This window comes from Xenopus tropicalis, chromosome 10 (genome assembly GCF_000004195.4).
Source record: "Xenopus tropicalis strain Nigerian chromosome 10, UCB_Xtro_10.0, whole genome shotgun sequence".
Taxonomy (NCBI): domain Eukaryota; kingdom Metazoa; phylum Chordata; class Amphibia; order Anura; family Pipidae; genus Xenopus; species Xenopus tropicalis.
The window spans coordinates 8,712,848-8,734,219 of NC_030686.2; the positions used below are offsets into that span (position 1 = coordinate 8,712,848).

A 21,372-nucleotide genomic window follows, 5' to 3' on the forward strand; every position below is an offset into this window, starting at 1 on the left:
AGCAAATAATTCCCTCCGCCATTTAATATTTTATTCTTGAACCAACAAATGTATTTGTAGCTGTAATTTTGGTGTGTAGGCGCCATCTCAGTGCATTGTGCCTGAGTCTGAGCTTTCAGCCAGCGCTACACATTAGAACTGCTTTCAGCTAACCTATTGTTTCTCCTACTCCCATGTAACTGGAGGAGTCCCAAGCCGGACTTGGATTTCTTACTATTGAGTGCTATTCTGATACCTACTGGGAGCTGCTATCTTGCTCCCTTCCCATTGTTCTGCTGATCGGCTCCTGGGGGGGAGGGGGGGGATATCACTCCAACTTGCAGCGCAGCAGTAAAGTGTGAGTGAAGTTTATCAGGGCACAGGTCACATGGCTGTGGCACCCTGGGAAATGAAGAATATGGCTAGCCCCATGGGAAAAACAGATTACAATGCAGGATTCTGCTGGAGAAGCTCTATTAACTGATGGGTTTTGAAAAAAACATGTTGTATTTTCCCACTGTTTTCTAAGGAAGTGTTTACGGCTCTGCTTTCTGTTTCAGTTTTTATGAAAAGCTTTATTGTTTCCAGTCGGTCTTGTAATAACCTTCCTTATCAACTCCCATAATTGTCCCACACAGCCGCGATTTCCCCTTTACACAGGAAGGCAGCAAAGGGCAAGGTGTGGCCTAATGCTTGGCCCGCCAAATAGTTTCTATTCTGCCTTTATGGATTACAACTTTACAGTTATCCGATTACTAAGGTCAACGTCTCCGACAACTAGAATGTGGATTGAATGCCAAGGTGATCTTTTTAAAGATTGCTTTTTATATTTTACGATATCTTTCTGTCACCGCCTTCATATATTTCTTCCCAAGCCATTTCTTTATACCTTACTCCTCTATTTATCAACTTTCTGATTCTTAGCGGTTTTGGAAACCATGAATAAACCACTAAAACCACAAATGTCATTTTTTAAAAGCACATTACAATGTGGAACAACAATGACAAAAACATGAAAACTACACATTTTTGTGGTTCTTATGTTTTTCCACAAATCTTCAACCCCAACAAACCTCTAAAACCACAAATTACATAATTACACAATTTGCCTGGGACAATTCCCATTGACTTTTACATGACTCTGAGAGCTTTTATATGGCAAAGTATTGTGCTAGTGTTTTTAATTGATTTTCTTCTTGTTGTATTTACACAAAAAATAGAGTTTTAGCTAAAAACACAAAAAAAAAAAAAGAATCTTGAAAAAAAGAACATAATTAAATGCTCCCCCCTTAGTGTATTGTGTAGTGCAGTGTGTATGTGTTACCCTCCCTGCCAATTCATTATCCCTTGATGTAATTTCCACCAATATCTGACAATTGTTCTACTGTGCTCTCTCTATAAACATTCTTCCCCTCCTTCCTTGGTTCTGATATCTGTAACCTTGGACCTGCTCAGGGTACTTATATTTCTCTGGCTGAAAGCCTTGTGACTTCTCAGAAATACAGAGTACCTTATCTGATAAGATGAGATAATAAATGCTTTTATATCGTCCCCTTTTTTGGTTGTAAACAGAACCCAGGTAAAGGAAATAGATTTATATTTTTGTTTATTCCAACATTCACATTCTAAGTTCATGAAGCCAATTGCCACCCATTAGTTGACTCTTATTAACACATTTGTGAAAGTTATAGCATTGCCTGGATGCTTAAGGGATAACCAACCCCCCAAGCCCTCCCCTTGTGCACTACCAGCATCCTCGATATCCAACATCTGGCTCTTATCTCAAGTTCAAATAGGTTGCGACTCAGGATTCTGATACTGACAGACTCATTTATTAACCACACGGACCAAGGTAACCTATCTAAAAAAAACTGTTTCTAAAGGTGGCCATACACGGACCGATTTTTTACTTACAAACGACCGATTCCCGAACGATCCGATGCTATCGTTAAGTTATCGTATAGTTGGTGGTGTACGAACGATCGTCGGCCCACTAAACGAGCCGACATTATCGTCCCCAAAATCGATCGGCCAGGTTTAAAAATTTTGGTCGTTTAACGATAAAATCTGCCAGTTGGTGTGAGTGTCAGACATTTGTCTTTCAACGATTGTTCTCTGCGCATGTCACGATTGCCAGCAGCGGAAGTCAACGACATTCGATCGTACGTAGATGTACGATCGTACGTATTTTACGATAATGATGCGACAAAATCTTTCCCGAATTATCGTTGCCCGTGGATGGCATATCGTATGGGAACTCGATCGCCATACGCTCGTTTGTCGATATAATCGTTCATCGCCCAACGAGCGAAATCGCCTCGTGTATGGCCACCTTAAGCAAGAGATAAATTATCTGTGACTCCAACATCTTGTGTGTGCAACCTGATATTCTTTTATGTGCACTGGCTTCATAGCAGGAGCAAAGAGGGAACCCTGAGTAATGATCAGTTGGACTTGCTTTCCTTATGTTTACTACGTTACTATAAAAATCTTACTAAATACAAAGAGAATGTGCAAAAATGACAGATGTTGCACACAACTAATGTACAAAAGATATTATAGAAATGGAAACATTGGTACACATTGATACAAAGTATGCACCATAAAAAACAAAAGCTCTTTGAGAGCTGATGGAGAGGTGTAGGAGCTACTGATTGGGTGACATTGGGGGGTCCTGTTGGGAACCTAAGAACCTTCTTAGGAGCCTAAAGCTGCCCATACACGGGCAGATCCTCTCCTACAGGTGGGCGATATCGGGTACCATGGGGCCAAACGATCGAATTCTAATGGCGGCAATGGGGCAGTCGGTTCGGGGACCGCATCAACGAGCCGATGCGGTCCCCAATCCGACTGAATTTTCTAACCTGCCAATCAATATCTGGCCAATTTCAGGCCTGATATCGGTCGGACAGGCCCCTCGTTTCTGCCCCTACACGGGCCGATAAGCTGCCGAATCTGTCAAAGGGACCAATATTGACAGCTATAATCGGCCTGTGTATGGGGACCTTTAAATGTTGCACTCAAATAATGTAAAAAAAGGCACTGTTGAAAGTTTATACATCACTAAAGGTGGCCATACACAGGCAGATTTAAGCTGCCAATTCAGGTCCTTCAGACAAATATAGCAGTTTATCTGCCCGTGGGCCTACCCAACCGATGGCCTAAAATTGGACAGATATCGAACGGGCAGGTTTGATTTTCCCATCGAAATGGGGACTGCAACAGCTCATTGATGCAATCCTTGCTCCAATAGGTCCTAATCCAGTCATTGTAATTCGATCGTTTAGCCTAAGAGCCAAACAATTGGATTACTCCATTGTCGCCCACCTTAGGTGGGAATATAGGTGGAAATTCTGCTCCTTTGGTGATCTCACCAAACGAGTGGATCTTTTAGTATATGGCCACCTTAATACAAAGAGGCATCATAAAAGAACAAATGGTGGGGGATCTTGAAGAGCCGATGAAGAGTTGTGGCAGGGTTTGAAGACCATAATCTGCTGACTGGGTGACATTGGGGTGTCCTTTTGGGAATTAGAGTAAACACCAAGCAAGGGGGGCCTATGATGTTGCACTCAAATAATGTACAAAAGGCATCGTAGAAAGGGAATAGTTTGCACACCACTAATACAAAGACTGCACCTTGAAAGAACAAAGAGTGGGATCTTAGAGAGCTGAAGAGTTTGGAGACCATAAGCTACTGACTGGGTGACATACTGGGGGGAATCCTGTTGGGAATTGTAAACTTACACCAAGCAGACAGATCAGAGATACACGTAGATCCCTGAGTAGATTCCCCTTTGCACACTGCCTTTGTGCTTATTAATGACCCTTTATAATAGCAAGAGATTGAATTTGATGGGTGTTTTTACCCCACTGCTGCTCTTTTATTGCACTTTCTGCATTGAACAATGTTCTTCATATAATTGGAGGATACATCTAGAATTTTCCTTATCCCAATTTCCCCCCAAAAGACTGCAGAAAATGTCAGGGTTGCCACATTTGTCAAAACACCTGCTCTGCTCATAGCGTTACAGTACGTGGGTAACTCCTTGCTGGCTATTTGCTGGCCCTGCCAGGCAGTTGTGCTGCCTAAGGAGAGTTTCTTGTAGCAGAAATGCCCCGGAATGTTCCTTATTCAATGTGAAATCCACAGCTGCCCCAAGAAGAGCAGCTGTATTGGCCGGTTATATAGCGTAGTGCAGTCTGTGCCAGTGCTGTGGCCAAACCATTCCAGTATGTCGTGCACAGAGGGGAAAAAAATCAGTGATTTATCCAAGCTAAATATAAAGCTGGAAGCAGTTCCACTTTCTCCTTTAAATCTCTTTTACAATGTTTCTCCCCATTACAATGCCTGGTTATTGTTCCATACAGTGGGTGACAGGTGGTTCTGTCCTTTTTCACAGAACAAAAGAAAGGAAGGGAGAAAGAGGTGCTATTTGATTAAAACTAACATTATTAAGCTTGCTGTCTAATATGTATGTATAAGTGGACCGATTTTGTAACCCTCAGCAACCAAACATTTGCTTTCAATTGTCAGACCAGATCAATCCTGGGTAGCTTTGCATCCATGTTAGTCTTTAGGGGGTATTTTCTTCAAACATGACTCCCCATGGCTTAGATGGGTAAGGGTACAGCCTTGGTTTAAAGGAGAAATAAACCCTATTTCTCAAAAGAAGGTCCTCACCCAGGTTACCCTCCTAACTGCTCTCTACGTTGGGGTGGCAGTGGCCATGTCTGGTGACTTTCCGACTGCTCAAAGCTTCCGCTACTGGTAGGTCACTGACCAGGAACATGCCCAGTGAAAGCCAGGACCAGATCCCACTTTTTTCATGCTGAGTAATGGGGCAGTGGGGGGCCCACTTCAGATGTTGGGTGCAGCAAGTTGGGGTCTGTTGCCTTTTGTAAAATAGGTTTTAGTTCTTATTGAAGTTTTGAGCAAAAAAAATTAAAGTAGACATGAAATATCCCTCATTTTGCTCTTAGTACTGATGGCACATTTACACTGTTAATTAGGGGTTAATGAGGTTAGGGGTTAATTTTTATCAATGCAATCCTTTCCTTGTGGCCTTGTGCACAAACTAAGTAATAGACATGCTTCAAATTGGTATTGTTCCCATTGATTTAACTTCTTCTATATGTTAGATCAGCACTGTCCAACATTTCCCATGTTGTTGGCCAAGTAGCTGACATACTTTATTTTCATGGGTCAGGCTATATGGATGGAATTATATGGAAATGATGGTGTCATGCACAGCAATTTACACAGCTCATATGCAGGCAGAGAGATGTTCTATCTATCTATCTATTATCATCTATTTATCTATCTATCTTTTATTATCTTCTATCTATTATCTATCTATTATTATCTTCTATCTATCTATCATCATCATCTATCTCTTTCTTGAACTGCAAGTGGCCAGGCATGTGTTCTAATATTGTATACAGCAGTGTAACTACTCTGGACTGGGCCCCCCTGCAAAAAAACCTTCAGAGGGGCCCGGCCCCCCTCCTATCTATCTATCATCTATCTATCTATCATCTATCTATCTATTATCATCTATCTATTATTCTCTTATATCTATTTATCTATTATCTATTATCATCTTCTATCTATCTATCTATCTATCTATCTATCTATCTATCATCTATCTATCTCTTTCTTGAACTGCAAGTGGCCAGGCATGTGTTCTAATATTGTATACAGCAGTGTAACTACTCTGGACTGGGCCCCCCTGCAAAAAAAACCTTCAGAGGGGCCCAGCCCGGCCCCCCCCTATCTATCTATTATCTATCTATTATCATCTATCTATTATTCTCTTCTATCTATCTATTTTCTATTATCATCTTCTATCTATCTATTATCTTCTTCTATCTATCTATCTATCTATCTATCTATCTATCTCTTTCTTGAACGGCAAGTGGCCAGGCATGTGTTCTAATATAGTATACAGCAGTGTAACTACTCTGGACTGGGCCCCCCTGCAAAAAAAACCTTCAGAGGGGCCCGGCCCGGCCCCCCCCCATCTATCTATCTATCTATCTATCTATTATCATCTATCTATTATTCTCTTCTATCTATCTATTTTCTATTATCATCTTCTATCTATCTATTATCTTCTTCTATCTATCTATCTATCTATCTATCTATCTATCTATCTATCTCTTTCTTGAACGGCAAGTGGCCAGGCATGTGTTCTAATATTGTATACAGCAGTGTAACTACTCTGGACTGGGCCCCCCTGCAAAAAAAACCTTCAGAGGGGCCCAGCCCCGCCCCCCCCTATCTATCTATCTATCTATCTATCTATCTATCTATCTATCTATCTATTATCATCTATCTATTATTCTCTTCTATCTATTTATCTATTTTCTATTATCATCTTCTATATATCTATTATCTTCTTCTATCTATCTATCTATCTATCTATCTATCTATCTATCTATCTATATCATCATCTATCTCTTTCTTGAACTGCAAGTGGCCAGGCATGTGTTCTAATATTGTATACAGCAGTGTAACTACTCTGGACTGGGCCCCCCTGCAAAAAAAACCATCAGAGGGGCCCGGCCCCCTTCCCTCCACCCGATCTCTCTCTCTCTCTCCCCCAAAACGCTCAGATATAGCTATTTAAGTTATCTAAGAGTGGGCAGGGATTTATATGTGAGCAGGACAGGGGATTTGAGAGAGTGGGTTGAAAGAAGGGGACCATGTGACAATAAAGGAAGCAGATCCCGTGGTCCGGGCCCCCGACTGTGGGGTCTGCTTCCTCTATTGTTACGCCACTGTATAACCGCATACAAATGTGTAAGGGGAAATTTCTATAAGCATTTATGCATTAAGCAAAATAGCCCAGACACATTATAAAATTGACCAAACTACATTTATCCAGCAGAATATCCCTCCTACCCACAGACATTCTACTTTGGCACAGTGAACAATAACAATGTTCCAGTTATTGCCTTATATATACATTAGCCGACGCAGTCGCTTCAACTTCCAGCATGGGCATTAACTTCCTGCTCTTTCTGCATAGCAAGGCTCAGCCAAGCTGGGATCACAATGAGCATGTTTCTGTTATTGTTCAATAGATGTATGGAAATTCCCAGATTGCCCACTATCACTCATAGATATAACATTCTGGCATTACACATACAGAATTCTGGGATTGCCTACGGAAATACTTTGTATGGCCAGAGATATGTGTACAGGCAACTGAGGAAAGAGCTTCTAGTCTGTCAGGGCACACGGAACGATGTTGTCATTACACGGGACACTTCCCCAGGAATTATTATTATTATTATTATTAACATTTATTTATAAAGCGCCAACATATCCCGCAGCGCTGTACAATAAGTGGGTTACATACATTGGACATACAGAGTAACATATAAAGCAATCAATAACAGATACAGCAGGGGAAGAGAGCCCTGCCCAAAAGAGCTTACAATCTACAAGAATAAAAATAATATGCAACTTTCAATACTCATAAGGGCAACTACTGCAATAAAGTTAAGTAATGCATTTGTGCCATACCCAAATATTAGTCAAATGCTTTGTGTTTAGTTTTGTATCAACCCTGAAAGTTTTTTACTTGTTTGAAAAGCCTCTGGGCATTAAAAGCGTACAGTAGTGCCACAAATATGCACAATATTGTAAGTAATATGCACAATATTATAAATGTGTGTGGCGCTTTAATATAATTAAGTTGTTCTATTTAACAATTTCTAATTCCCATTAGTCTTGGGGATTTATAAGAGCACGTCCATTTTAAAACATGTATGATAAGGTTGGGGGTGTGAAGCCTAAGAGCCAGATTCATTAAAGTACCAATCCGAATCCCGAAATCTGATTATTTCTGCTGATTGCAAAAGTCCCCAAAATTCCGTTCGTTTGAATACAAAAATTTTGTACTTACAATCCGAAATTTTCGTATCCAAACGATTGTAAACACCGCAAAAACCTTGCTGACTTTGAACCTTCAGTGCATGATTTTGGAAGTCTCCCATTGGGCTCAATGGCACTCTGCAGCTCCAACCCGACCCAAGGAAAGTCTCCCATAGGGCTCAATGGCACTCTGCAGCTCCAACCCGGCCCAAGGAAAGTCTCCCATAGGGCTCAATGGCACTCTGCAGCTCCAACCTGGCCCAAGGAAAGCCTCCCATAGGGCTCAATGGCACTCTGCAGCTCCAACCTGGCCCAAGGAAAGCCTCCCATAGGGCTCAATGGCACTCTGCAGCTCCAACCCGGCCCAAGGAAAGTCTCCCATAGGGCTCAATGGCACTCTGCAGCTCCAACCCGGCCCAAGGAAAGTCTCCCATAGGGCTCAATGGCACTCTGCAGCTCCAACCCAGCCCAAGGAAAGTCTCCCATAGGGCTCAATGGCACTCTGCAGCTCCAACCCGACCCAAGGAAAGCCTCCCATAGGGCTCAATGGCACTCTACAGCTCCAACCCGGCCCAAGGAAAGTCTCCCATAGGGCTCAATGGCACTCTGCAGCTCCAACCCAGCCCAAGGAAAGTCTCCCATAGGGCTCAATGGCACTCTGCAGCTCCAACCCGACCCAAGGAAAGCCTCCCATAGGGCTCAATGGCACTCTGCAGCTCCAACCCGGCCCAAGGAAAGTCTCCCATAGGGCTCAATGGCACTCTGCAGCTCCAACCCGGCCCAAGGAAAGTCTCCCATAGGGCTCAATGGCACTCTGCAGCTCCAACCCGGCCCAAGGAAAGTCTCCCATAGGGCTCAATGGCACTCTGCAGCTCCAACCCGGCCCAAGGAAAGTCTCCCATAGGGCTCAATGGCACTCTGCAGCTCCAACTTGGCCCAAGGAAAGCCTCCCATAGGGCTCAATGGCACTCTGCAGCTCCAACCTGGCCCAAGGAAAGTCTCCCATAGGGCTCAATGGCACTCTGCAGCTCCAACCCGGCCCAAGGAAAGCCTCCCATAGGGCTCAATGGCACTCTGCAGCTCCAACCCGGCCCAAGGAAAGCCTCCCATAGGGCTCAATGGCACTCTGCAGCTCCAACCCGGCCCAAGGAAAGTCGCGATAACGAAGCTTGAATGAATCCGAAACTTTCATACTCGGCGTGACAAATAAGATTTTGTTGCAAATTTTGTCGCGCAAATTAACAAAAATAACGCAGAAAATACACGAACGTTGTAAACTTTAAAAAAAATACGAATTTTTTGTATTCGGACCTGTCGTACTATAATGAATGTGCCCCTAATTGTACCCTTTATATATTTAGAGTTAAGCCACTTTAAGAAAAACACATTTTTTAAAAAAAACATTTTATTGCTCTATATTTGAGGACACAAAATGTATTTATATCCTGTTATAATTATGTTTGTAGTGAAGTTTTGAGCTCAGTTTCCTCTCTTTGTAGATTGCAGGTTATGTCACTTTAAGTAAATGGGCAGGGAAACTGTAGGTATATAATGGGTTAAATGAGGTCACTTTCCCTTGAAGTATTATTGGACTGATTAAGAAGGCCTTGCAGAGCTAGTCATTCAATGATACAGAGCTAACAACACTGTTTATTTGAGCGTTTCCTTGTTTTAGTCACTCTCTTGTGGGATTCATTGCACTGTGGAACACACACCAACTCGGAAACAAACCATTTGGACACTGAAGGGGTTAAATAAGGTCACTTCGACTTTATAGAATATTATTGAGCTGATTACGCTACTCATGTGGCGATGCACACCTTACAACACCGATCGTTTGAGAGATTCTTCGCTTTAGCCGATCTCTTATGGTTTGCACTCCGCCGTGGAACGCACCGCCATCTTGGAAACTTCAGCGCAGGAAGTGACTTTCTGTGGAGAGTGGTGGGGACCCAGGGAAGCAGGTACTGAGTGAATAAAGACATCATAGAAGCAGGTGAGAAGTCTGACAGAGGGGCAGTGGGGGTTGGTATGACAGGGGGGCAGTGGGGGTGGGTATGACGGGGGGGGGGGTGCCATAAGGCCTGGAATATTGTAAGGGGAAGTAAAACTGCCAATAACAAGTTATAGAATTAGTCATTAGTCATTTTCACAACTTTATATTAACCAATATGGCTGTATGGCAGGAACTGTAAACTAATTCATATGGTCTGCTTGCACTGGTTAGCTGTATATCCCTCTGTCTGTTTCATGTGTATACACAGTATATATATATATATATATATATATACATGGTACACACACACACACACACACACAGTTTTATATATATTACACACACACACACACACACAGTTTATATATATATATATATAATATATATATATATATATATATATATATATATATATACACCACACACACACAGTTTATATATATATATATATATAATATATATATATATATATATATACACACACAGTTTATATATATATACCACACACCACACACACACAGTTTATATATATATATATATATATATATATATAATATATATATATACACACACACACACAGTTTTATATATATATATATATATAATATATATATATAACACACACACACACAGTTTATATATACACACACAGTTTAATATAGTGTATATATATATTATATTAATATATATTATATATATACACATACACATATATACACTACACATCACACACACAGTTTTATGTTATACACACACACACACACACACACACACACACAGTTTATATATATATATAATATATAATATTACAATATACATATACACGGTTATATATATACACATTTACACATATATACACATACACACACAACCACACACATCACACACACATACACACAACTGGTTTATATACACACAGCACATACATATATATATACGCACACATACACACACACACACACAGTTTATATACTATTATATATACACACACACACACAGCTGGTTATATACATGGTCACACACACATGGTGCACACACACTTGCACATTTTATTACCATTTTTAGTCTGTATCTGGTTGTTACTTTATTATTCTGGTCAGCGTGTTTTGACTACTGTTATTCAACTTATTTGCTCCTAAAGGTGGACAGTTGTATGTTTAAAGGGAAAGTGTACCTATAGTATTGTATGAGACGTTTGGACTTTTGATTTTTTTCTTTTTAAAAAACTTTTGCACCGTGCCCCACATTTAATAAAAGAGGCCTACATATCTATTTCACAAACTCGAGTTGCCCTGAAAGCAACAATATATCATTTTTTCTAAAGGTAAACTCCAAGGAAATGGCTCTAAGGTACAAGAGCGCAGAAAGTGATTGGCGGCCAGGGTGCAGGGATAAGCACAGCAGCACTGGCAGCGAGAGAGTTAATAATGGGACTTGGCAATGCTCCCCGGGGAGCTGTAAAGCCGTGACATTGCTGGGCTCTGTTTCTAAAGCATAAGTACAATTCCTCACACGTGAATGTGCTGCTCCCTCAGCAGATGGGAAATGTCACGCAGCCCAAGTATCGGTTAAGGCTAAAATTAAATTGCATTTATGATATTGTTATTGTTTCAGCAACTTGGGACCCTTCAGCGTGGATTCTTCCACTTTAGGCTCCGCTCACGGTGGTCCGCTGGCCCTCAGTGATGGTTGGAGGCGGGACTGGTTGCCAGGTACCCACCTAGCATTGTGCCGTCACTCGCTGGAAATAATAAGGGAAAGGGCCACGGTTAAAACCATAAGTAATTAAGTACCAACTCCATGGATTATGTAACTATTTATAAGTTACAAATACTAACGGGAAGCCTACACAGTGCCAAGCAGTGGGATAATAATAGGCAACTATTTATCACCAGTGCTGTCAGCCTATAGGGGGCCTCTCAAAACATCCAGCAGTACGGTGCAACTGTAACCCTCAGTGAGTTCAGTCAGGGAGCTGCTTATTACATGCAGGTAGCGATGCAGGTCTTCAGTGGGTCAGACTGGCCCTGTAGGGTACTGGTTAAATCCATAGTAGCCAAGCGCGTGGGCATGATATGCCCCCTGCTGTGTTGCCCCTATTTTTAGTATGTTATAAAATGGCCTATTCCTAGCAACTTTGCAGTTGGTCCTCATTCTTTTTTTTTTTTTTTATAGTTTTCAAATTATTTTGCTTCCACTACTACATCTTTCCAGCTTTCAAATGGGGGTCGCTGACCCCAACAGCCAAAAAACTATTGCTCTATGAGGCAACAATTTTATTATAATTGTTACTTTTTATTCTTTATCATTCTATTCAGCCCCTCTCCTAATCATATTCCAGTCTTTCATTCAAACCACTGTCTGGTTGCTAAGGTAAACAAGACCCTAGCAACCAGATAGATGTTGACATACCAAACAGGAGCACTGCTGAAAAAAAAAAATCTAAATTCTAACTGGAAAACCGTAAAAAAATTAAACCCAACTGCAAATTGTCTCAAAATATCATTGTCTATGGTCTTGTATACCCTAGCAACCAGGCAGTGTTTTGAATGAGAGACTCAGACTGGCTACCCACATGGCTGGCAAAACGCTGAGTTGCTTGTTTTGTTCGGTGGATTTGTCCATAGAGCGTTCTTGTCACTTATACTAATTCAATAGTGACCTCTGCTGGGCGCTTTTGGAAATGCAGCATTTTGCCACTTTTCTGAGTTTGTGTGTTTTGCAGTGAAATGTGTGTTTTAGTACAGATGTCACAGTTGCACTTTATTATTATTGCCCATTATTTTCCAGTTTAATCTCTGTCCTGGCAGCTGGTAGATTCTATGGAGAGGGGCACAGTTGTAGATGGGGGTTATCACATGTTATATAACAGTTGATCTTGGCATATTTAATATAACTAATACTATTATTGTTTATGTTCTATAGTGCAAACATATTCTGCATGTATGGGGTGCATGGATATACAGTATGCACTAATCACATCTGATCACTTGCAGCTTTGGTTGGATTGGGCTTACACCTCCCAGTATCCATGATGGTCATTACCCAATACCCCAGCCGATGCTCCTGTTAACAGAAAACTGCACCGGGGGTATTTCTGTAGAAGCTAATCTTTTTATGTCTTTACTTTCTCTGGGCCTGGCAAAAATAAATCTTTTTGTGCCCAAGTTTGGCTTTCACTTTACCTGTGTCTGTCTGGACCAGAACAAAAAGAAGACAGAAGAAGCTTAAAACAATGGCAACGAGGAGCTTCTATAGAAATACCCTGGACCGGTGCAGATTTTATCAAACAGGAGAACTGGCCTGAGGTATCAGGATTATAATCAGTGGTAGGTGCCTAACATTTGGGCAAATTCCAATGATTATGGCATTAGTTCTCCTTTATTACTTTCAAAACCAGGTCTGGACTGGCAATCTGTGGGTTCTGGCAAATGCCAGGGGGGCTGTAAGATGCCATAGGCAGTCACTATTTATTGGGCTGGGGGGCTGTTTTGGCCTCTGGGTACTGGGAATGCCAGGGGGGCTGTAAGGTGCCACAGACAGTCACTATTTATTGGGCTGGGGGGGGGCTGTTTGTGCCTCTGGGTACTGGGAATGCCAGGGGGGCTGTAAGGTGCCACAGACAGTCACTATTTATTGGGCTGGGGGGGGGGGCTGTTTTTGTTGCCTCTGGGTACTGGGAATGCCAGGGGGGCTGTAAGGTGCCACAGACAGTCACTATTTATTGGGCTGGGGGGGGGGGCTGTTTGTGCCTCTGGGTACTGGGAATGCCAGGGGGGCTGTAAGGTGCCACAGACAGTCACTATTTATTGGGCTGGGGGGGGGGCTGTTTTGGCCTCTGGGTACTGGGAATGCCAGGGGGCTGTAAGGTGCCACAGACAGTCACTATTTATTGGGCTGGGGGGGCTGTTTGTGCCTCTGGGTACTGGGAATGCCAGGGGGGCTGTAAGGTGCCACAGACAGTCACTATTTATTGGGCTGGGGGGGGGGGCTGTTTTGGCCTCTGGGTACTGGGAATGCCAGGGGGGCTGTAAGGTGCCACAGACAGTCGCTATTTATTGGGCTGGGGGGGCTGTTTGTGCCTCTGGGTACTGGGAATGCCAGGGGGCTGTAAGGTGCCACAGACAGTCACTATGTATTGGGCTGGGGGGGCTGTTTGTGCCTCTGTGTACTGGGAATGCCAGGGCCTATTTTGACTCCAGTCTGGACTTGATGATAATTCTCCACTATGAAGGAGGGAAGGATAGATACAGGCCCAGACTGGCAATCTGTTGATTCTGGCAAATGCCAGGGGGGCTGTAAGATGCCACAGACAGTCACTATTTATTGGGCTGCTGGGGGGGCTGTTTGGGCCTCTGGGTACTTGCAATGCCAGGGCCTATTTTGTATCCCAGTCCAGGCCTGTTTAGAACCAGACCATCGATTTTGGCCTTCCTTGGGGCTTCCGTTTATGTATCAGAATAAGTAAAGTCTTCCCTCTACCAACCCCTTGCCATGTTCTAAAAGCCAAGGGGACTGACAGGTGGGGACTAAAGGTGGCCGTACATTAAAAGATCTGTTTAGTGTGCAATGAAGGTCGCTACCTTGAGGGGGGCAATATCGGGCTGATTCGATCATCTAACCCTGGGGCAAATTGATCAGATCAAGAAAGCTGAGGCAGAGGAGGCTGGGTTCCCAGAGACATTCTCAGCCTCACAGCTGCCTTACCGACAGCCCCCAGCTCTGTGATATGATTGGGATTTGTGTGTGTGAGAGAGTTATGCAGCGCGTGTAACCCCTCCAACATCTCTGAATATTTATATCCACCCCACTTCCTTCCTTTATTCCTCCGGGAACGCTTTCCTTCACTGTCACCGGCTCCCTTTATCCATGTGCTTCTCCCGTGTAGCCTGCCGGCCGAAACACCCGGGGCTTTTACTTTCCTGCCCAACGTTTCTCCAAACTAGATTCTAATCGTGTTCTACTACTGCTACTACAGGTATAGGACCCATTATGCAGAAACCCATTGTCCAAAAAGTTGTGAATTACAGAAAGCCCATCTCCCATAGACTCCATTTTAAAGTTTTCCCTTTTCTCTGTAATAATAAAACAGTACCTGTACTTGATCCCAACTAAGATATAATTACCCCTTATTGGGGGCAGAACAGCCCTATTGGGTTTATTTAATGGTTAAATGATTCCCTTTTCTCTGTAATAATAAAACAGTACCTGTACTTGATCCCAACTAAGATATAATTACCCCTTATTGGGGGCAGAACAGTCCTATTGGGTTTATTTCATGTTTTAAATTATTTTTTTTAGTAGAATTAAGGTACGGAGATCCAAATTATAGAAAGATTCCTGATCCAGAAAACCCCAGGCTCTGAGCATTCTGGATAACGGGTCCCATACCTGTTCTATCTGCAGGGAGTTGGTATGTTCTCCCCGTGTTTGTGTGGGTTTCCTCCCCAAAATCATAGGTTACTTCCTGATAAAATTAGTGTGTGTAAGTACAATAGGGACCTTAGATTGTAAGCTCACTGGGGCAGGGGCTGATGTGAATGATAAACAATCCCTGTTAAGCACTGTGACAGCGATATAAATAAAGGATAATACAAACCTGACTCTTAGAAGCCCTCTATCCCTTCCTGTATCTCTGCTTTACTTTTAGGTATATTTTCCCAGTAGCGCTAATCCCAGTAAGCAGCATTCTGGCGCTATGCTTGCTTGGATAAGGTAGCCTTGTCTAAAGACTAATTGAATACTGCCCTCTTGTGGCCAAACTGTTATGAAAACTATTCCATTGCTTGGTGGGCTGTGTACATTGGGAATAAGCATGTCAGACCAAATGCCTTTGCTCAATCCATAATCACTAGGTGTAAATTCCCCTTAAGCATTCACTGGAACTCTCCCCCAAACTTTTCTTTATAAACAGGGCATTTTGTTCAGAGCTCCGTATCTACATTTTAACATGCAAAACCCTCCCTTTTTTAAGTAGCAGCCTTTGAGCAGCTCATTATCAGGGGCTTCTCTGCAGATTGGTAATTGACAGGAAGTGCTAACTAGCTAGCTTTCTATTCCTGATTAGTGGCATAACTATCCCACACTGGGCCCCCCTCCCACCAAAGTATCTTCAGAGGGACTTTGCAAGCATAGCAATCCCAGCTTGGCCCCCCATTCTCCATAACTGTGACCCTCCAAGCCCTTTATCTGCCTAATCCCACTATATATTAGTGTTCTTTTGTTTTTATTATTATTATAGGTGACATGTGACCCTCTCCTCCTGTAAATCTATTTTAATGGATAACGGTTTCCTTCACTGTCACAGACATTTCTGTCATATTAATTGAGCAAAATAAACGTTACTTACACTATATAAATTATTTCATTTGTGTTTCCTACAGTCTTGGAATTTACAACAAGCAGGCAGGAACAATGAAAATACGTTGGGCAACTACTTCTATCAACTTCTATTTATGATTAAAAAATACTACAGGTATGGGACCAGTTAGTAGCAGAACAATGGGAAGGGAGCAAGATAGCAGCTCCCAGTAGGTATCAGAATAGCACTCAATAGTAAGAAATCCAAGTCCGGCTTGGGACTCCTCCAGTTACATGGGAGTAGGAGAAACAATAGGTTAGCTGAAAGCAGTTCTAATGTGTAGCGCTGGCTGAAAGCTCAGACTCAGGCACAATGCACTGAGATGGCGCCTACACACCAATATTACAGCTACAAATACATTTGTTGGTTCAAGAATAATATTTTAAACAGCAGAGGGAATTAATTTGCTATGTAACAGTGTCATTTAGAGATAAAAAGCCCCCCATAAATATCATGACAAAATCCCTTTAAGTACAAAGGCCTGGGTCAGCCAGTGACTGTTTGGGCTAAGCCTTCTCTCCTACTACAGTCACTGCTACCTCTCAGCTCATCCACTGTGGATTTCTTGTGTGCTGGAGAACCAGGGAATTTGTTATTCACCGCAGCTTCTTTCTGTAACAGAATGGACAGCTCAGATGAAGATGATTTTTTAACTGCCGCAGAAAAAAAAGACCTTCTGACTGAAGCCTTGGAAGAAATGAAAAGAAAAGTTGCACAGATAAAAGAAAGCAACAGAAATCAGAGAGCAGAAATCGTGGCAGTAGAACGTGACGTCGAATTCACTCGTAAAGAGCTAGAACAGCTGACGGTAGAAAAAGAAGCCCTGCAACTAGAAGCTGAAGGGTTAGAAGACCAACTGCAGAACTTAAATCTAGAGAGTCAGATGGTGGAACAGCAATATGAAGAGATGCGTAAAAAAGTTGAACGTATAGAAACTCTCATAGATCCACAATTTCAAAAATCAATGCAAGTAGTACTCGATAACTTGAACACAATAGTAAACCTTTTGTATCAAGAAGGCGTTATCAGCGATCAGCCCTGCCCCGAATCAGAATATTTGCCAATTACCCCGGTGCCATCTGCCTCTGAAAGCTTGCCATTGGTTGCGCCAAAATATTTGCCAAAGACCCCAGTGCCACCTGCCTCAAAAACTTTGCCTGAGGTCCAGCCAAAATCTTTGCCAGTGACCCCAATGTCATCTACCACTAAATGTTTGCCCGAGGTCCAGCCAGAATATTTTCCAATTACCCCGGTGCCATCTGCCTCTGAAAGCTTGCCATTGGTTGCGCCAAAACCATTTCCTATTGCCCCGGTGCCATCTGCCTCTGAAAGCTTGCCATTGGTTGAGCCAAAGTATTTGCCAAAGACCCCAGTGCCACCTGCCTCAAAAACTTTGCCTGAGGTCCAGCCAAAATCTTTACCAGTGACCCCAATGTCATCTATCACTAAATGTTTGCCTGAGGTCCAGCCAGAATATTTGCCAAAGACCCCAGTGCCACCTGCCTCAAAAACTTTGCCTGAGGTCCAGCCAAAATATTTGCCAATTACCCCGGTGCCATCTGCCTCTGCAAGCTTGCCATTGGTTGTTCCAAAATATTTGCCAATTACCCGGTGCCATCTGCCTCTGCAAGCTTGCCATTGGTTGTTCCAAAATATTTGCCAGTTACCCGGTGCCATCTGCCTCTGCAAGCTTGCCATTGGTTGTTCCAAAATATTTGCCAAAGACCCCAGTGCCACCTGCCTCAAAAACTTTGCCTGAGGTCCAGCCAGAAATCTCATCCACCAAGAAAATGAAAATATCTGAAATCGAAATAGAGGAAGGAGAATCATCCATCAAAAAACCAAAAATGCTTAAAGAACACATAAAAGAAACAGAAATTTATGAAATAGAAGAAGGAGGAAGAAGAACTAGTAGAAGAAGAAAGAGAAGAAAAAAAGCTGGAAGTGTCAGACCCAAAATTAGGCAAAACCACAGAACTGTCTCCTTTTCTAATTCCATATGTTCCAAAAAAGAAATCTCCTAATGACAAGTGGGCAATTAATTATACAGCATTTGTAAATTATTATTTTCAAACAAATTTTCAAGGAAAGTTTTCGCAACAATTTATAGACGATTGCATTCAGCAAGGCAGGGCCTATAACATTTTCCCCTCATTGGCTAAACAAGCCGATGATACACAAGTGTATACTAGGATGGCAACTCTAAAAAGGCAAATGGCAGAGAGCAAAAGGAAGACAGAAGAGATGACAGTAATGAAAACTGTATAAACATATAAACACCACAGTAACACAAAATAAACAACTGGGAATTTATCTCTTATTCACTGGAAGTGAATTGCAGCTCTTTATTTTGCAAATTTATTTTTTTCTGCACATTTTGAAAAATAAACTACATAGAACTACCTACCTAACTAACTAACCCAACCGCTTCTCCTCTGCCATGCCGCTCTGCCAATCCCTGCACTGGCTTCCCCTACCATCCAGGATAAAATACAAACAGAGCAATTATAAACCACTAAAAATGCCCAATAGTGTCAGTGTTACACAGCTTCAGTGACTATACATCCCATTACATGTACAGTGAAATATATTAAACCTTAAAAATGTCATATTAAATTGCTCTGGGTGCCTTTCTAAGCACCTTTGATTTTTTCCCCCCCCTTTTCAGAGCTTTTATCAACTACCAATATAATGAATTTGTAACCGCAACACCACCTGCTGGCCAGTCCCTGTAACTGTAAGTAAAAGATCCCATCAGTGGGAAACAGAGACGGGTTCTGATGTTGCTCCGCTCAGAAAGGGCATCTGGGGCTTCTGATCTATTTCCAGTAACATCACAACTCTTCTCTGTTTCCCACTGAGGGGATATCGCTCTGATGTATAGTTACAGGGACTGACCAGCAGGTGGTGCTGCTGTTACAAAATAACCACATTATGTAATGGAGCAACATACTCAACCTCCATCTCTTTACTCTTAATATACTTACAAATGCAACAATTTACATTCACACCTTAAGCCTCAGGAGAGGAGCTTTCCCTTTCCTTTTCACACAGCAGAACAGTTCTGTTTTCTTTCCGTTCGTTTTTCTCCATCTCTCTAACTGTACGGTTACAGCAACAGGTGGCACTGTTGTAACAAAATTCATTGTATTGGCAGTTAAAGGGGCGGTTCAGGTTAACTTTTTAGTATATCACAGAATGGCCTATTCTTAGCAACTTTTCAATTGGTCTTCATTATGTATGTGTTATAGTTTTTGTATTATTTCCAGCTTTGAAATGGGGGTCACTGACCCCGGCAGCTCATAAACGATTGCTCTGTGCGGCTACACTTGTATTGTTACTTTTCATTATTTATCTTACTATTTAGGTCCCCTTCTATTCAAATGCCTGTGTCTCTTTCAAACCACTGGTTGCTAGGTTAAAATGGACCCTAGCAACCAGATAGCTGCTGAAATTCCCAACTGGAGAGTTGCTGAACAAAAAGTGAAATAATTAAAAAAACGCAAATAATAATAAATGAAGATCAAGTGCAAATTGCCTCAGAATAGCAATCTCTATATTATACTAAAAGTTAATATAAAGGCGAAAAACATAAATAGAATTAAAAAAAAAAATAGCTAATGGACATAGAGAAGCACCCTGAGAAAATGGTTCTTGCACAGTCCTGGACTTGGCAAAGTTGTTGTGTTTTATACATAATATTGAACCTATTAAAACTATGGCAATCTACTGATGAGTAAGTCTGGGTTGCACAGAATCCAGCAAATCTGTATGATAGTAAATATCTTGTTACTATTGGTAACTGCAGGGGGGCATTTGTGCACAGTTGTTGTTTTGAACCACATTCCCACTTTGTATTTGGCTTTATAAGGGGCTGGGAATAACTGACTGACGCTCAATAATAAATGTATATACAGGCATGGGATCCTTTATCCGGAAACCCATTATCCAGAAAGCTCCAAATTACGGAAAGGCCATCTCCCATAGACCCAATTTTAATCAAATAATTCATAATTTCAAAACTGATTCCCTTTTCTCTGTAATAATAAAACAGTACCTGTACTTGATCCCAACTAAGGTATAATTACCCCTTATTGGGGCAGAACAGCCCTATTGGGTTTATTTAATAGTTAAATGATTCCCTTTTCTCTGTAATAATAAAACAGTACCTGTACTTGATCCCAACTAAGATATAATTACCCCTTATTGGGGCAGAACAGCCCTATTGGGTTTATTTAATAGTTAAATGATTCCCTTTTCTCTGTAATAATAAAACAGTACCTGTACTTGATCCCAACTAAGATATAATTACCCCTTATTGGGGCAGAACAGCCCTATTGGGTTTATTTCATGGTTAAATGATTCCCTTTTCTCTGTAATAATAAAACAGTACCTGTACTTGATCCCAACTAAGATATAATTACCCCTTATTGGGGGCAGAACAGCCCTATTGGGTTTATTTCATGGTTAAATGATTCCCTTTTCTCTGTAATAATAAAACAGTACCTGTACTTGATCCCAACTAAGATATAATTACCCCTTATTGGGGGCAGAACAGCCCTATTGGGTTTATTTCATGCTTTTCTCTGTAATAATAAAACAGTACCTGTAGTTGATCCCCCTTATTGGAGGCAGAACAATGGTATTGGGTTTAATTAATGTTTTATTGATTTTTTTTTAGTAGACTTAAGGTATGGAGATCCCAATTACGGAAAGACCCCTTATCTGGAATACCTCAGGTCCCGAGCATTCTGGATAACCGGTCCCATACCTGTATTGGGTTACTCTAATTGGGTGCAAGTTCAGCTTAGTGTGGCCATTCCCTCAATCCGACACACACACCGTTGCCGTTACAGCCTGCGCCGTGTGATTGACAGGGGCTTTTGTGCCTGAGAGAGAAGAGAATTTTCCCGTTTCCCAACTCAGCAAAGTTCTATTCTGCACCCATTGTCCCCTCACAGTCACCTACAGCAGATTCCATCCATTCCCACCTTGCTCATTGTGTCCTGTACATTGTCAGCAGAGACGCCCCACTCACTGTGTCCCCCCTATTGTGTGCCGGGGCCCCACATCTCCCCACTACATTATATGCCAGCGGCGCAGAATGTTAGAGAAGCTTATTGCCGTAGCTGTGGCCCCGAGATGCCCTTA

General features: G+C 42.0%; 1 protein-coding gene across 1 annotated transcript; it reads left to right on the top strand.

The window, feature by feature from the left end:
• The first annotated feature begins 16,663 nt into the window (after window positions 1–16,663).
• Window positions 16,664–18,551, top strand: LOC100497858 (titin). The gene is given in 3 exon segments (XM_031894835.1): window positions 16,664–17,803; window positions 17,982–18,122; window positions 18,124–18,551. Coding segments are annotated over 3 exon segments (1,467 nt in total). The 5' UTR covers window positions 16,664–16,843; the 3' UTR covers window positions 18,490–18,551.
• Window positions 18,552–21,372: the final 2,821 nt, after the last annotated feature.